The 18115-nt window shown below is 40.5% G+C and overlaps 1 protein-coding gene across 3 annotated transcripts in view; it reads left to right on the forward strand.

Moving 5' to 3' along the window:
* The window catches only part of itsn2b (intersectin 2b), a 50418-nt gene extending 32690 nt beyond the window's left edge, over positions 1-17728 (forward strand). For 2 of the 3 annotated variants that reach the window (XM_037541927.1, XM_037541928.1), the window contains exons 24-38: positions 972-1138; positions 1222-1255; positions 1352-1473; positions 2948-3329; positions 7701-7822; positions 10791-10897; positions 11013-11196; positions 11928-12026; positions 12103-12270; positions 13374-13586; positions 14339-14460; positions 14562-14644; positions 15256-15339; positions 15441-15614; positions 16620-17728. In XM_037541927.1, coding sequence (XP_037397824.1) covers positions 972-1138; positions 1222-1255; positions 1352-1473; positions 2948-3329; positions 7701-7822; positions 10791-10897; positions 11013-11196; positions 11928-12026; positions 12103-12270; positions 13374-13586; positions 14339-14460; positions 14562-14644; positions 15256-15339; positions 15441-15614; positions 16620-16777 — 2219 coding nt within the window. In that variant the 3' untranslated portion in view covers positions 16778-17728. The remainder of the gene's footprint in view (positions 1-971; positions 1139-1221; positions 1256-1351; positions 1474-2947; positions 3330-7700; positions 7823-10790; positions 10898-11012; positions 11197-11927; positions 12027-12102; positions 12271-13373; positions 13587-14338; positions 14461-14561; positions 14645-15255; positions 15340-15440; positions 15615-16619) is intronic. The other variant, XM_017720311.2, reaches the window with a different exon arrangement.
* The last annotated feature ends 387 nt before the right edge of the window (positions 17729-18115 follow it).

The following is an 18115-nucleotide window of genomic DNA, read 5'->3' on the forward strand; positions in this document are numbered from 1 at the left end:
TGCCCTGGCACATAAATGGTAGCGAAAGATCCTTTTTTAAAGGTCCTTTAAGTTGTGAGGTGGAACTGCAGTGGATCAGACTTGCTGTTCCTCACTGATGCTCGATCAGATTGAGTTCTGGGGAGTTCAGAGGCCAGAGGGTAAAACCTTGAAATCTTTGTCCATATGGGCAGGACAATGTAGGCAGAGTCACAGAAGGCACTGTCCTTGTGAAAGAGGCTACTGCCACTGGGAAATACCGCTGCCATGAAGGAACGTGTCTGGTCCCAGCAGTTTTAATTAGGTAGCACATGGTAATTGACCAAATGAACGCGTGGACTCCGGGTTTCCCAGCAGAACGCTGCCCAGAGCATCACATTCCTTCCTCTGACCTATCTTCTTCCCACAATGTTTCCTGGTGCCATCACTTCCCCAGGTACCACACCTGTACAGTGCCCTTGTGCAAGACTTGTGCACCCATTATAGCCGTTTACAATAGTGGATGGGGGTTAGCATGAATTTTTTTATGATGTTTAGGAAAAGAGAGAATTGTGCAGTTCATTACTTGTTCTTTGTGTGACTGCTGCCTTCAGCTCATCCTATAGCTCTTTTAGAGTGACTTCTGCCATCTTTGTTATCTTCCTTATTAATCTGAGAATACATTTATGAATCGTGCATGCACACCTATCCTGTGTTTGCATGAACTTTATGGTCTTTGCAATTGTCACTTTTTTCATTTGAGTGTTGTTTAATAATGCTTTTTCTTTAGGAAGCTCTTTGTTACTTTTTTTTTGTATGAAAACCATTTCACAGTCATATGAGGTGCATTTTTGCAGCATTGATTTACGTGATTTACATGGATATATGCACTGGAATTGTATTAAATAACAGAAAAAAGGGTTTCCTTACCTGTGACCTCTACCCTAATATGTGTGTTTATCTGTTTTGTTTTTGTGTGAACGTACGCGTACTGTCCATTTATCTTTCTTTAGAATATGTGGCTCTCTATACCTATGAAAGCCCTGAACCTGGAGATCTGACCTTCAATGAGGGAGACACTATTTTGGTGATACAGAGAGAAGGAGAGTGGTGGAGAGGCAGCATAGGAGACCGTTCTGGACTCTTCCCCTCCAACTATGTTAAACCCAAGGAAACTGATGTAATTGTAGATACATTTTGTTTTAAAAGCTGTTACAACTCGAGTGCTTGCTTTTTTTGTTTAACACTGTCTGTTCTTTATAGACTTCAAAGCTTGGTTTGCCTGGGAAGAAGCCAGGTAAGTTCATTATACCTCTTCAGGTTTAGCCAGTTTTCTTGAGCTGGATAAAATCTGTGCAGTTACCTTCAGTATAGGTGCATTTCTGTCTTGCAGAGATAGCCCAGGTGACCACTTCATATACGGCCTCAGGGACTGAGCAGTTGAATCTGGCTCCTGGCCAGCTTATCCTCATCCTCAGTAAGAACCCCACTGGCTGGTGGCTGGGGGAACTGCAGGTAAGTAGTAACAGACAACTAAACCGGTGTGGTCAGTGCCTTTGGTGCATTCCCTTTCAGACTTTGAGCTATTTGAGGTTTCTGGTAATGGAAAGCTATTTAACATAGTAAGACATGAGTATTAGCAACACTATAATGATCTGTCACTCAATTTGCTTAGAAGTTGTCATTATGAAGATGCAGCTGGCAGTGCTGCTGTTTTATATAGCTTTCATTACTTACCTAACATTGTTTATCATGCCTGTCTGTCTGTTTAAAGATAGTCCTCAGTTCTTGCTGAATTCTCAGTGTTCAACATTGTCATGTTGAGTAAAAATCTCCCAATGTTTGTTTAAAAGTCACCCACCACCAGAAGCTGAAACATGACTAACATGTCTGCATTTTCAAACTATTTCAAACTGACTGTACTAGACCAATTTGGTAGGAAAGCCATGAATCTGGCAATCCTAATAGCTGGTGGGAAACACTCCACAGCATAACCAATGAAAGTGAAAGCTTGCAATTCTACATAACGCATTCTTCTGTGGTTGCATGTCCACTGCACTGATCGCAACTTGTTTGACATGAATAACCACTACAGTGTGTAAACTCACTTATAGATGGAATGAAAATATTGATAACAGAGGTCTAAAGTGATCCAAAGAGGAAAGGGGGGTTTGCCGTTTTACAAGAGGGATGGTTTTTGTTGTTTTTTTTCTCACTGGGAGGTTGTACCCCTTCACATCTCTTCTCAAATCGAACCCTGTATGTAGGTACTGTTCTCTGAGAGGCAGTTAGGTACATACTAAAACCAGTATGCCATTTTTCACTTAGTCCAGTTTAACTGGACAATTATATCACTGATAATCAAAAGTGCACATAATTAAGTGGGCATGACAAAACCTTTGATTGTTGCTGTCCAAAGAAAAATGTGTCCATTTCCAACATTTCTATTTTTTTATTTTTACCATTCTCCATCACTTGAACACAGCGACTATATGAAAATTGTAGGAAGATTTTATGATAAATGCATCAACATAAATGCACTAAAGCTGCTTTAAATAAAATTTGTGGAACATCTTTTTTTGGTATCATGTTCATAGATAGTTGGAGTGACAAACGGTTTCAAGGTGAAGGTGGGGTTACATCAGGGATCAGCTTTGAGCCCTTTCTTGTTTGCAATGGTGATGGAAAGGTTGACAGATGAGGTCTAACCCTAACCCTAACTCTCAGACATTACATACAAACGCACTTACAGTGGCCTAGCCACACCTTAGTAACCACCTGGTATACAACAGCAATGGCCCAGCAACACCCCCTGTGATAGCACAGCAACAGTTTAGCAGTGCCTTAGCAACCATTCGGAAAACCACTGCAGCACCCAAGTGAACATAAACTTTCCCCTTATAGCTACAGTGTAGTTTTAAGTGGACTTATGTGTAATATTCTGTAAATTTACAAGATTGGCTCTTATTTTGTAATGCTCATGCTCCAGGCGCGTGGTAAGAAGCGTCAGAAGGGCTGGTTCCCAGCATCTCACGTCAAGCAACTGGGTTCAAACAGCGGCAAGTCAACCCCTGCAGCTGTAGCAGGTAAAGCAGAGAGACTGCTCACGCTCCATAACTGCGCAAATCTCTCCATGTCGTCATTATTGCTTCAGCCCATCTCTCTGCTTCTCTCAGTCTGCCAGGTCATTGCCATGTATGACTATACGGCAGCCAACGAGGACGAGCTCAGCTTCTCCAAGAGTCAGCTCATCAATGTGCTGGACAAGAGCAGCCCTGACTGGTGGAAAGGAGAGGTCAACGGACTCACGGGCCTGTTCCCCACCAACTATGTGAAAATGACAACCTCAGATTCTGACCCTAGCCAGCAGTGTAAGTAAAGGCCTGAAACAGACCTTATTCTTTTCGTTCCCATGATCACTAGACTTCGTGCGACGAATCCAGTTTTCAGTGACGCTTCCTAATAATACATAAGCCTTAGTGCTGATTGTGGTTGGTACCCAGTTACAAACGATGTACAGATTAGTTTAATGGAACAGATTAGATAAAATCATCTCTGGTGCTTTTACATTTTTGTTGGTTGTCTGTTTATTTTTTTGTTGTGTGTGTTTTTTTTTTTTTTGTTTTTTTTTTTGTTGTTTTTTTTTGTGGCAGATTCAGATTAGTATGTAGCACAATATGTTGTTCTGTTAGGAGAGAAGCTGCTGCAAGAGAAAGTATAGGGAGTTTTTCAGATGGAGAATACTGTACCTAAAATGGGAGTAAAAACGATTTTTCTAAACGTTTTGCATAATTCTGTCAAGATGTAAACAAAGTAATTCAGAGTGGTTTGATGAAAAATGCTCCATTCTCACGAGTCAAGATTGTTCACAGTGGTGGTGAAAGGACATCTGAAGTGTTAAATGCCTCTCAGAGCTATTTATTACATAAAAGGATTATGAATATTCTGCCTGATGCCAGAGACGTGGTTTTAATTTTCAGAAGATTTTGGCTTCAACCATTTATTTTAAAACATTTTCAGGCTGTTGTGAGTCAAAATAGTCCCCAATGAAAACTTCATTTTGAATACATCACTATTTTATTTCCTGGTTGTTTAGCTATTTTATTCTATCTATCTATCTATCTATCTATCTATCTATCTATCTATCTGTCTATCTGTCTGTCTGTCTGTCTGTCTGTCTATATATATATAAAACTATATATGCATTGTTGACATTGCAATCATTGGCTCTAATCACCACCATTGAAAAGAATCAATCAAAGAGTCTGTACGTTTCTATACAGTGCACCATTTCACCTTAACTACTCTGTATGACTCTGTTTACATCTCAACTTTTGAATTAAGCAGTTGTGAGAAACAAGTTTAGGATTTTTTAAGTATATTTTAATTTCCACAAGGGCAAGAATAATTTGACAGTTAATAATCATCATTTATCCATCTTACACTTTGTTTCTCTTTTGGGTTCTCTCTCCTCTGTTCTTCTTTAGGGTGGTAGCACCTATCCCCTGTTTCTTCACCTTTCAGACACTGAGACACCCACTGTCTCCCCCTCTAACAGAGGAGGAGACCCCATTCACCATGAAACCATCAGCATTTACTAATCCAGTAATCCCTTCCTAATCACCCCCTGCCTCCACTAGTTTGCCTTCTTCCTCTGAGCTTGTTTTGTTTTGATGGGTTGGTTGAAGGGACAGGTGACATAACTCAAAACTTCACTGCATCACAATAAACAAGATTTTGACAACAGCATCAGTCACAGTAGCATGTGCTGTAGTGGCCTCATGTAGGGCACCGATGACTAAGGTTAAGAGTGTGTGTGTGTGTGTGTGTGTGTGTGTACATACACACACACATTTGTGTAGTGTAGTGTAGTGTAGTGGGCCTTTCTGTGGTGCCTTTTTTTCTTCACTCTCAATTGTCTGAAACCGAATTCTCCACTTTTAGTATTCAGGGCAATGGAGGGTTAGATTTAACCCCCTCTGGTGTTTGGTGGGGTGTCTGATGAGATGTCCTGTGGTTCATTGATGCTGCTTTAATAACCTTTAATAATCTGTTGTAGGATCTGAATGAACTAACTGAAAATGAAGTATTTTAACTGGTATTGTCCTTTGGAGATGCTGTAGTGGCTGCTGTGCTGGTTGTTCAGAGAGTAAAATGGCCCACGGTCACGAAGGAGGTCACGTTCCTGTATCTGTCTTGAACAGATGTTACTGGTTGGCTGGAAGAACAGAACAGCACTAAACTGGCAACTTCAAACGCTGCGCTAACAGTGATTTTGGGTTGAGGGTGCAATCACTTATTAGCAGTTAGATTTTTTTTGTTTGACAAACGTTCAAATGTTAGTTACTTGATAAGGTGAAATGAACAAAGTGAAAGGATAATATCTGTTTTAAGTTCAGGTTGTGGCTCAGATTAAACGGATTTCAGCTAAAATGATGCTATTACAAGCACTATGCCTTCAAACATTGTTACACTTTCACTGCATTTTGGTTTTATGCCGAAGTCTCCTTTGTATTAGTAGATATTGATATCTTTAGCGAAGCTAGGCAAAAATTTGTTGTGTGGCAGAAATGTAAACTTAAAATAATTTAATGGAATTTATTGTGGAGAACGAAAAAACCCTGTAATATATATTTTGATTAAAGAAATCTAGACATTAAAAGTCCTTTGAAAAACTCACCCAGCTCAGTTTCTGTCATCCCTTTTGAATTCTGTCATTATTAAAATTAGTCCAGTATTTTTGTAACTTGTAATTTCTGAATTGAGCTGCACTGGAGATTCTGTCTTTGAGGAGAATTTGGACTTTTTGTTTGTTTCAAAGTTTCTGCATAATAATCACCGAGATGTAAACAGACATTCAGCGTGGTTTAATGTTAAATGGTCCAGTGTAACTTGCTGTCAGTGGTTGTAATAGAAACCAGGTGTTGTATCTACACATATATACACACAACACAAATATAGTCATTATACTACTATCTGACCAGTGAATCTACATGTCCTCTGAGTTTTACATGAAACATTAAGAGTGGAATATTTTACCTTTTTATATATTTTACACTCTGCATATTTTACAAGGACCAAAACCTTAACTCAGAATTATTGGAAAACTATTCATACACGTTTTATGTAATAACTTCCAGTGAGGAACCTTTTAGAGACATTAAACACTGTAAGCCTCTAAACCTGAAGTCTGGGCGTGACCTTAGACTCTGATTTATCTCGCATGGAAACGAGTCACTGAAGTAGCTTTTTATCAATTTAGAAATACAGGTCAGCCTTTTGTACCTCGGAGTGACGCAGAGAAACCTCATGCATTTTACTGTTATGCTGGCTTTAAATTCTAACAAAAACAAAGAAGAGGACTCATCACTACCCATTTCAAAAGAACTTCACTGTGTACTTGTATCTTTGAGTAGATTTTAAATGGCTCTAAATGACCTTAAAACACCTGCAAACCTCACAGAATTTCTGTGTTTGTGTTTCAACACGTCATCTTACGTCTGCAGATCTGCCTTCTAAAGGAAACGAGAGGTTTTTCTCTTGTTATGCGCATAAACTGTGGAAATCTCTTCTACTTTTATTGAAAGTGAAGTCTGGAGCAAAATTTAAGAAACATTTGAAAAATAATCTGTTTAGTTTTTAATTCATTTTGTGTCGTTGACTAATTTAATACTCATACCTTTTTATTACTTTTCTGTTTTGTCACCTGTCTGTGAAATACTTGGAGCTGACAATTGTATGGAAATTGCTCTATACATACTTACTTACTTACGTATGTATTTATTTATTTATTTATTACATTATGACGTCTGGATTCTATCACCACCATTATCAACAAAACCGATCATACAACAACAGAGTGGCACATTTCACAGCAAACCACTCTCAGAAAAATCAATAGAATTTACTGTTAAATAATCAGAAATTTCACAGATATGAGCTCATAAGTGCCTTTGTGAGTCACAGACTATATATTCATATAGTTCTGTCTTCAACTAGTCATATGAGAATATCAAGTGTTCACTGAGGTGGTTTCTCATTTGAATCAACACATTGAGTCCAGGACTGTCAGTATGGGGAGACTCTGCTTTCAAAGCTCTCTCATTAATATTACTGCATTAATAATTGACTGGTCATTTCTTTACAGTTTGATTAACTCCTATCGTGTTCTGTACCCATTTCTTTGTGCTACTGAGGACATTTATAAGGCAGTGAGCCCTGCAGAATCAGTACAGACAGTCTAAAGCTTGCCAAGCATGCAGCCTTTCACCCACCGTCACTGTTTTGGTAAAAACAGATTTCACTTCAGTGCTAGAGCTGCATGCGTGTTGTGTAGAACAGTCGAAGAAAGGACAGAACGTACTGACTGCTGTGTAAACGCTGAGCAATGAGTGTTCGCACCACCAGTAAGCTGCTCTTTTTAAGACTGTGGGATGTGGATGATGATGATGAGGATGATGAAGGCACCTTGAAAGACTCAGCCTCACAGGGGCTCCAGGACTGTCAGAATGGGGGGGTCTCGTCAGGTAAGCCTTGATGTGAGCGTTTTCGAGTGCCCTTCCTATCTCTGCCTCAGTGATTGCCCTGCTTGCTTCCTGACTGTGTTTGGAGTTAGTGCTCTTGTTGTGGAGCTCTGGGAGGGTGTGAAGGTGTCTGCTCTGTGGCTTTAGAAGAAGATGGGGGGGTTTCTTTTTATCTGGGGGCTGAGTCAGAGATCACCACATACATGAATCTCATTGTAGGGTGCGCCGATTTGACCAGTCTGGACTCCATGAGCCCCCAGGAGAAGAAACGGCAGGGCTACATCCACGAGCTCATTGAGACAGAAGAAAGATACATGGAGGACCTTCAGCTGGTCCTGGAGGTACGCTGTCCCATACTGGTCTTACAGAGCTGGACCGGCTTTGCACCTTTACTTTTTAAAGATGGCTGTACACAACTACAATCTCAAGTATCGGCCCATACCAGTTTTTTTTTTTTTCTTTTTTAAGAACCAAGCCTTAAAATATATATTTTTATTGAAGCTCAATGAATTTGGCACCTTTTTCAAGCTTTTCAAATTTTTCATATAATCCAGTCATTACTGTGGAAATGAAGTCGAGTGGTTTGATGTGAAATGAAGGTCAGAATTGTTTACAGTGGTGATGATGGGAACCAGACCAGTTTAATGCCTCTGAAAGGTCCCTCACAGAACACAATGACATGAAATGGTTATGAAAATGCTGTTTTATGATAGTTTCAAGAAAAAAAAGATTTTTTTTTTATCCATTCATGGTGGAAAGATGCGTTGTGGTTCTGATCACCACTCAGAAAAGTGAGATGTTGAGTTTCTCTATGAACTCTTTCACATCAAACCGCTCTGAATGACTTTACTTCTGTCCACTGTCTAAAAGTTAACAAAGCATAAAAACTACAGTAAGAAATACATTAATAAATAGGGCTGGCAATTGTAATTCAGTACCTTTATGATACCGGCCGAAGTAAAACTCACAGTTCTGTCATTAAAGCCGATCAGTGGATTTAATGAAGACAATTCAAATGTACATTTTCAGTGAATTGGATTAGTGTCTTCTTGTTGAACTGTCTTAACATCTCTCCACATTTTCAACAGGACTTGAAAGAGTGTTCAGATCTGCTGTTTATCTCTTTATCTGATGGAGAAAGAGGAGTTTACATAGCATATGAGCAGTTCACTTTTTTTTTTAATCTTTTAAAATCTTTGTTTAGCCATTGTTTCATAGGTCATTTGGCTGGTTTACTGAGCATATAGCTCTTTATCTTCTTTCACAGGTGAAATAATTACAGCACGTAAGCATAAATCTGATTCCGCACTGAGGATTTGGCATCTGTGCTTTATACTATAGTCTGTTGCAGAAGGCATTTTAAAAAATACAGGAAACATTAATACTTTACATTCTGCTGATATTGGCATGGTATCCATCAAAACCAGTTTGCCATCTGTAATACTCACTGGTCATTTGATCAGGTAATCATATAAATGCACTTAAGGTATTAGACATAGTTAATTACTCCTGTGCTGGGAATCGACTGATCAAATATGTGGTCAGTGGTGGTCCCTTTCCACTAATGGATGCAGAAGAGGGCCACTGACAAACTGTGCCACTACAGTCGGTAACTGCAGACATACAATGTAAAAATGTGTTAATAAGCAAATAACACACACACACACACACTTTCAAAGCCGCTTCACCCTCAGGGTCGTTGGGGGTGCTGGAGCATATCCCAGCAGTCACTGGGTGGAAGGCAGGATACAGGATCACACCTAGGGACAATTTAGCATGTCCAGCCGGCCTGACTGCATGTCTTTGGACTGTGGGAGGAAACCGGAGAACCCGGAGGAAACCCACGCAGAGAGGACCCCGGTCACCCAGCAGGGGAATCAAACCCAGGCCCTTCTTGCTGTGAGGCGACAGCGCTACCCACCATACCACCCTGCTGCCCAAACGGTGGCACCAAATTAAAAAATCAGTAGGGAAAAGTGTTCACTTTTCACTATAGATATAGATAAAGATTAAAAATGTTCTCAAACAAACACTGCACCTGGTGTCATTACAAAAAGACGTGTCATTGGCGTGGAAAATGTCATGCAACAAGTAGCCACCATGGTGAAGGTGAAGGAGCTTCCTGAAGTTCTCATGGACAACATTATTAATCAGCACTAAAATGGAAATACCTTCAGTGTCGTATCGGATACCTTAAAACATCCCTGTCAGTACAACAGGTTTCAAGTTCAAGGACAGGTGTGCCATGGGATCCCTCTCAGACTAATGATAAGGAAGATTAAAAAGAAGCCAGCGGTCACTTTGAAAAAAGAGCTGCAGGACAACCTGAAAGCAGCAGGAACAGCAGGTTCTCCAGAGAACAATATTTAGACAAATCAGAACTACTGTATTGGAAAAATATTCTCATGTCAAATGAAACAAAAATAGCCGTCTGTGGCAATAATTCAGCTTGTCATGTTTGAAGAAAGTGATCCTGCATTCTGTCATGGCGAAATACAAGAGTGAGAGCATCATGATATGGGGCTGCACATTACATTACATTACATTACATTACATTACATTTACATTTAGCAGACGCTTTTATCCAAAGCGACTTACAAATTATGTGGTACATAGAACAAACATAGTCAGGCCTTAAAGGAGGCCAAGGGGTACTAGCGGGGTAGAGAAGGGAAGGAGGGCAAGAAGGAGATGAGGTTGGTAGTGGTTAGATTTGCAAGAGGCGATTAGAGCAAGTCAATAACAACATCAATAAAGGAAACACTAATAGAGTGAAATACTGGGACATGCATAAGAAAATTGCATCTCATCAGCCAAGAAAAGGGAGAAAATCAAAATTTCAGATAAGTATCCCAACATACAGCCAGATTTCCTCAGGACTGGTTTCTAAAGAAGGTGAAGGTCCTTGTTAACCTCCTGACTTTAATCCTTTTGGAAGTCGATGGAGAATTTTGAATTTGTGAGTCCAGCAGAGGAAACCTAGTCACCTTGGACTGTAGAAGACGGTTTTCTAAGTGGAATTGGCTGAAATCAAATCATAACCCTGTAAAGATGCTCCTCACTTCCTACCATAGATGTCTCATAGCTACAACTGCCCTACAACAGCTTTCCAAGCACTAATGATCTTAATTCGTAGTGTCTAAATAGACACTTTTAAAAAGTGGATCTTCGCACTGGAAGTATATTAACTGACAATAACAAACATGTCTGAATACTTGTTTACTCTCACTAGAAGAAAGAATACTGCTTGGTTATTGAGGGTCTGAAAGTGAGACCCTGATCTACTTGTGCGTTTTGATTTTCTTTAAGGTGTTCCATAAGCCGATGTCTGAATCGGGACGGCTGACTGAAGCAGAGATGAATATGATTTTCGTCAACTGGAAAGAGCTCATCATGTGCAACACAAAGCTGCTGAAGTATGTGAGCTGCTCTCTTCTCAAGAGTCTGTATAACCACTGTCAGACAGTGGCCGCTGTAGCATACTGTCCCCTTCTTTGACTGTTGTCCTTATCGTGATGTCTTACTGCTCAGGGCCCTTCGAGTGAGGAAGAAGATGGGAGGTGAAAAGATGCCTGTGCAGATGGTGGGTGACATTCTAGCTGCGGAGCTCTCTCACATGCAGGCCTACATTCGCTTCTGCAGCTGCCAGTTAAACGCTGCCGCATTGCTGCAACAGAAGACCGACCAGGAACCAGACTTCAAAGACTTCCTCAAGGTACCACTGAGACTCTGTTTGGTTCTGTTCCACTACCTTTCTATCCCCTCTGCTCTGTCTGTTTGACCTACCTTTTCTACCTTAATGGTGAATTCCACTACTGTTCCCAAGTCTCCATAACTAAGAAAGATAACAGTGAAAACACTATTAGTCCCAAAAAGAGCCAAATACTGTTTATAGATCATTCTCCAGAATTAGTTCAGCTGCAGTCTCACAGTAAAGACTAATAAACAGGTAAGGATTCAGTCCTTAGATACTTACGAGTGTTATCTTATGATCTATTTAGACCCAGGATATGAATTGAGTATTAAGCAACATTTTTGCAAAATCATCATTTATAGAGTACTTTGTTTTGGGAGGGGCCTGTCCCAAACTCTAATTTTCAACTTGTGAAAATGTTGAATGCAATGTAAAATTTCTTAGTCCAATAAAGGTAGTAGTAAGATTAATATAGCACTGATATTTATTGTAAGTCTGAAGCCCAGTCCCAACAACGTTGATCATGAAAAATATATAAAAGTGCCATTTTAATCCATTTTAGAACAAAACCCTTCATTTGTCCATTTACTATGGGGTTTGGAAAAAACTGCAAACCAATCATTTCATTGTCAAGATCTTGACTTTCAGACTTCTAGGCTTGTTTTTTTACTTTATTAGACCTACAACTTACCTTTTTTTCTGTTTGGATGGTTACTGATTCCGATTTTTTATTTATTTATTTTTTTTCTCAGAAAATAGCTACAGACTACCGCTGTAAAGGAATGCCTTTGTCCAGCTTCTTACTGAAGCCTATGCAAAGAATCACACGCTACCCTCTCCACATAAAAAATGTGAGTATAGCAAGATAAAAGCTCTAAGTAACTCTGAAAAACTAAGCACTAAATAACGATGTATGTTTGTCTCCAGATCCTTGAGAGCACTCCTGAGAGTCATGTGGATCACGCTCAGCTGCGGGAAGCTCTGGAGAAAGCTGAGGAACTGTGCTCTCAGGTGAACGAGGGAGTGCGAGAGAAGGAGAACTCTGATCGGCTGGAGTGGATCCAGAACCACGTCCAGTGTGAGGGGATCACAGAGGTGAGCTACATGCCTCCAATAAATGGGGAGAGTAGAGTGTCGATGGCGATGACGGAGAGTAGAGTGGCGATGGCGATGTCAGAGAGTAGAGTATCAATGGCAATGTCGGAGAGTAGAGTGTCGATGACGGAGAGTAGAGTGGCGATGGCGATGTCGGAGAGTAGAGTATTGATGGCAATGTCGGAGAGTAGTGTGGCGATGACGGAGTGTAGAGTGGCGATGGCGATGTCGGAGAGTAGAGTGGCGATGGCGATGACGGAGAGTAGAGTGGCGATGGCGATGACGGAGAGTAGAGTGGCGATGGCGATGACGGAGTGTAGAGTGGCGATGGCGATGTCGGAGAGTAGAGTGGCGATGACGGAGAGTAGAGTGGCGATGGCGATGTCGGAGAGTAGAGTGGCGATGACGGAGAGTAGAGTGGCGATGGCGATGTCGGAGAGTAGAGTGGCGATGTCGGAGAGTAGAGTGGCGATGGCGATGTCGGAGAGTAGAGTGGCGATGACGGAGAGTAGAGTGGCGATGACGGAGAGTAGAGTGGCGATGACGGAGAGTAGAGTGGCGATGTTGGAGAGTAGAGTGGCGATGTCGGAGAGTAGAGTGGCGATGGCGATGTCGGAGAGTAGAGTGGCGATGGCGATGACGGAGTGTAGAATGGCGATGTCGGAGAGTAGAGTGTCGATGGCGATGTCGGAGAGTGGCGATGGCGATGACGGAGAGTAGAGTGGCGATGGCGATGACGGAGAGTAGAGTGGCGATGGCGATGTCGGAGAGTAGAGTGGCGATGGCGATGTCGGAGAGTAGAGTGGCGATGACGATGTCGGAGAGTAGAGTGGCGATGACGGAGTGTAGAGTGCCGATGGCGATGTCGGAGAGTAGAGTGGCGATGGCGATGACGGAGAGTAGAATGGCGATGTCGGAGAGCAGAGTGTCGATGGCGATGTCGGAGAGCAGAGTGGCGATGGCGATGTCGGAGAGCAGAGTGGCGATGGCGATGTCGGAGAGCAGAGTGGCGATGGCGATGTCGGAGAGCAGAGTGGCGATTATAGACATGTAGCTTTCTTTCTTCTAAATCTTTTCCTTCTTATTTATTTTTCCCCCAATAGAACCTGGTATTCAACTCTCTGACCAACTGCCTGGGTCCTCGAAAGCTGCTGCATAGTGGGAAACTGTTCAAGACCAAGAGCAACAAGGAGCTGTACGCTTTCCTCTTCAGTGATTTCCTGCTCTTCACCCAGGCTGTCAAGCAGTTCACCTCTTCAGGCTCGGACAAGCTCTTTAGCCCAAAGTCCAACTCCCAGTACAAGATGTACAAATCAGTAAGGGTTTAAACCTGATCACGCCACCTTCATGACAAGTGACAGATATCAATGATGAATATACCAGTTTACACCAAAAATATATTTTTTTAATGTTTTCTTTTTTGCAACTTACTCAAAATCATGTTTACCAGTTTGATTTGCTAGTATAACAGCTTGATATGCTGCAGTGAGATGTAGAATTTCTGATGTGGCATAAATCAGAAACCTCTTTCAAGGCTGTCTGTGTCATTCATCGTGGTTCATTGTGGTACAGAAATTTATCAACTCAGATTTCTTCACAGTGGTGCTGATAGGAACCAGATGTCATTATGTCTGCAATGCAGAGTCAGTTTAACTGTTATCCAAAAAGAACTACATGTCAAATTTGTCCATGTGATGTTAATAAAGGTACAGCAGTTTTCTTTAGGGACTACTTTGCCTTTCAACACCCTGCATATACCTTTCCACCAAGAATGATTTTAAAATATAGATTTCAAGCTGAAACTATATTATAAAACTATTTTAAGACAATATTTCAGGAATTATTTTATGCCCTAACTTTCAGTGAAGGAGCTTTTAGAGGCTTTAAACATTTCAGATGTCTGGTTCCCATCACCACCACCACCACCACCATCATAGTGGTTGACTGGAAAGAAGCATTTCACATCAAAACTGCTTTGAAGACTGTTTACATCTTAACTGTTCAATACCACAGATTTTTTTCCCTAATATCTTTTAAACAAGGCCTCACCTCTTGTTGTCTTTTCCAGCCTGTGTTCCTAAATGAAGTCCTGGTGAAGTTGCCATCTGATCCGTCCAGTGATGAGCCAATTTTCCACATCTCTCACATCGAGAGGGTCTATACTCTCAAAACAGAGAACATCAACGAGAGGCAAATTTGAAAAATTTTACTGTACATTATCGTCTCTCATCACTGAAGATCAGTTTAACCTTGTAACCTGTTATAATCTGTATTTGAAATGGTGTTTCTAGGACTGCATGGGTTCAGAAGATCAAAGCAGGTTCAGAGGAGTTCATCGAGACGGAGAAAAAGAAACGAGAGAAGGCCTATCAAGGTGGGTTCTTAAGCACTATAGCTATATTATATACAACCAGGTGTTTATCATTACACAACTTTACCAGCCTTTTGTTGCCCCATCCCAACTTTTTTTTAGAACATTGTGTGTGTGTGTGTGTGTGTGTGTGTGCGTGCGTGCGCGTGTACGTGTACATATAAAGGTATAGATATAGATAGAGATAAGCTAAGAGAATTAACCAGCGAGTAATTAACCTTAATTACTTAACAAGGTTTTTACAGTGTGTTACTTGTCACTTTATAGACAATATATGATACTAAAAGTAAAAAAAAATAAAATAAGACTCCCTTACAGAAAAAATGTAAAAATGTAAAGAACTATAAATAAATGGAAGCTAAAATATTTACGCTGTGCGGATATTTGACCTGAACCAGAGTTTTGCAGATGAGGTACTGATTTATATTTTTAAAAAAAGACTGCAATTTCCCCCTGGGATCAATAAAGGAATCTGAATCTGAATATCACACATGGGAATGAAGAGGAGTTAACAATGCAAACATGATATATATTATGTATGTATGTACGTATGTGTGTGTATGTATCTATGAATTCTGTGTGTGATGTATTGTAATGCTCCGTCCACTTGTCAGCTCGCTCTATGAAAGCCAGTGGAATTGGTCGCCTGCTTGTCACTATCCAGGAGGCCACAGAGCTGAAGTCCTCTAAACCAAATGGTGAGCTTCTATGTTGACTCTTCACAGCTGTTGGAGGTTTTCATCTTGATTCATTCACCCTTGTTAAATGTTCAGCATCATCTTTCTCCCCCGCTTATTAGGAAAGAGCAATCCGTACTGTGAGGTGACCATGGGTGCACAATGCTACACCTCCCGAACTTTGAATGACACACTCAACCCTAAGTGGAACTTCAACTGTCAGTTCCACATAAAGGACCTGTATCAGGACGTACTGTGCATCACCATTTATGAACGCGAGCAGTTTTCTCCTGATGGTATGTAATGTCTTTCTTAGGGGTGAAAATGTCTCGAGTAATTATTATTTTATTACTATGCTAATGTGTTATTCTGGAAGATCCGTTGGCCCGTTACCATCATTACATAATAGCCTGATCGTAGTTATTTGAGTTGATGGCATGGATTATTTTCCACAGTTGCTGTTTTTACAGTATGTTTATGTTGTAATTAAAAATGAGAACTGGGGGTATTTATCATCTGAATTGACACAAACACGTGTAAATAAAAGAAAGCAGAAAATTTATTGAGACACATCATGTTATGAAAACAAGTACGTAGGTTGCCAAGTATTCACAGCTAAGAAGCAAGACCGGTCATCCTCCAGTGTAGGTCATTTAGAGTTGTACTTTAATAGTTGCTTACACTGAATAAAAAAGACAAACTGTTTACTGCAGTTAAGTATATGGATATAAATCACCCAGTTAAAATGTAATAATCAGGTCAGGCCTAAATATTTGTACTTTACTCACATGTCACTGAAATGAAATAATACAGCCCAAGCGGACAAGAGACCTTTTTACTATTTTCATTTACAACAAATATTCATTACAAATCTCGAAGACAAGTTTTCTCCCATTCTTTAATCAGTGAATTTGAATTTGTCGTTTATCTGAAAACATCCAACAGAATCATATCAGTGTGAAATAAAACTGCCCACAAGTGCGCTATAACTACGCCATGCATTAGTGTGATTAGTACCACAAATATTTTATTTTAATGTAGTTGAGCATGCTCAAAGAGAAATTTCAGCGTTTCTTTCAAGTATTTTGTGTAATTCAATCATTGAGCTGTAAATGGAATCATTCCGTGGTCTGACGTGAAATTGAGAGAAACTTGCTGACTCAGATGTCTTTACAGTGGTGTTGAAAGGAACCAAGGGTCACAATAAATTGATTAATTAAGTATAATTTCTTTATATTTTATCCACACCTGTTTTTTTTTTTCTTTAATCTCCTACCCTCATCTGTCATTCCCTCCTGTAGACTTCCTTGGTCGCACCGAGGTTCCTGTAGCCACTATCAAAAAGGAGCTGGAAAACAAAGGTCCAGCCATCAGAAGGCTGCTGCTTCACGAAGTGCCCACTGGAGAGGTGTGGGTCCGGCTCGACCTGCAACTGTTTGATGGCAAAGCCCCGAAATGAGAGGATTTGAGCTGAAGAACCCGCCTGTTCAGCACAAACAAGCTCCCGAATTCCTCCAGATCTTCCACATTGCCTTTCCTTACAGCTCCTTCAACTGCTGTGGAACGTGCTGCTGAATGCGACACCGTTTCCTGTCAGGCGTGAATTAATGATTCTGCCAAGTTTTGCAATTTGCAGCTTTTTGTATAACAAGTGACCTAAAATAGAGGACATCTGTGGTTTTGCCAGACTAGTTTACCACTGGATGTAGAGATTTCTCAGGATTTCTATTTTTCTCTAAACATACTGTCTATTTTGCTGTAGTAGAAGTTACATTATTATTTCGTTTTTCTACATTTGATTTGATTTTTAGTAGATCAGGATTGGCGCTTGATCCTGTAAAGGAACACTACTATCTTTCTTTCTTTAAGCTTCTTTAACCTTATACTGTATAATTTATGCACCTACGCTTTGTGTAGAAATGCATTTGTATCTGCCAGTTTTTCAGAAATGGGATTCTGTTATGGATCTTAAGTCTTAAGGAAACGGCAGTTTATTTTCCCAAAAGGTTCCCTGAAAAAAAAGTTTTATTATATAATGGTACAAATGAAGTGATTACGCAGGAGAGACCCTAAAGGACTAATCACTGTTGATCTTGTGTGTTTTATTTATTTTAATTTATGTCTCTGAGTATCCACACTAGGAGCAGCTCACTGGGTTCATTACTGCCATCAGCATTTACACCACACGCTTCGTTAGCCGTCTGCCTTAAACTGCCCAGGATCTACGATTTTCTTAGGTTTTTTCAATTTCAAGTATGTTTGAAATACCATCTCAGTGTCTCCCTTTTTATCTTCTGGGAGTGCAGGCTTTGCTGATTTACTCAAAAATGACGCAAGCGAAGTGTCTAACGAGCACAAATATGCAACAGAAAAATCAGGGCAAAGCAAATAAAATGTATTTGACATTTTTCTTTCTGCTTTGTTCTTTTTCTTTTTTGATTAATTCTTTATGAATGACTTCGGCTTTAAGGCTGCTGTGTGCAACATTTGGGGATTTGGGAACATTTGGACCTCCTGGTGGAAACGCATGCAGTGTGAGGAAAGAACCGTTTGTATCCTCAGATGTGCTTCAGACTTCCTCCCCGAGCAGATTAATCCGAAGGTCACAATGTTCAAAGAGAACCTGCTGAAGGTCTTCTGAGGACATCAGACGTTCCTTTGAGCTGGACGACTGTTCTGACTCTATTTGTGTGTTGTTCATACATAAAGACACATGACGTGTAGTTTTGGTTGATAGATAACTAAAATGGCTATATTAGCATTGTTGACCTTGTGACCCCTGAACCTGTTGTCCTTC

This window comes from Pygocentrus nattereri, chromosome 10, assembly GCF_015220715.1.
Source record: "Pygocentrus nattereri isolate fPygNat1 chromosome 10, fPygNat1.pri, whole genome shotgun sequence".
NCBI lineage: Eukaryota > Metazoa > Chordata > Actinopteri > Characiformes > Serrasalmidae > Pygocentrus > Pygocentrus nattereri.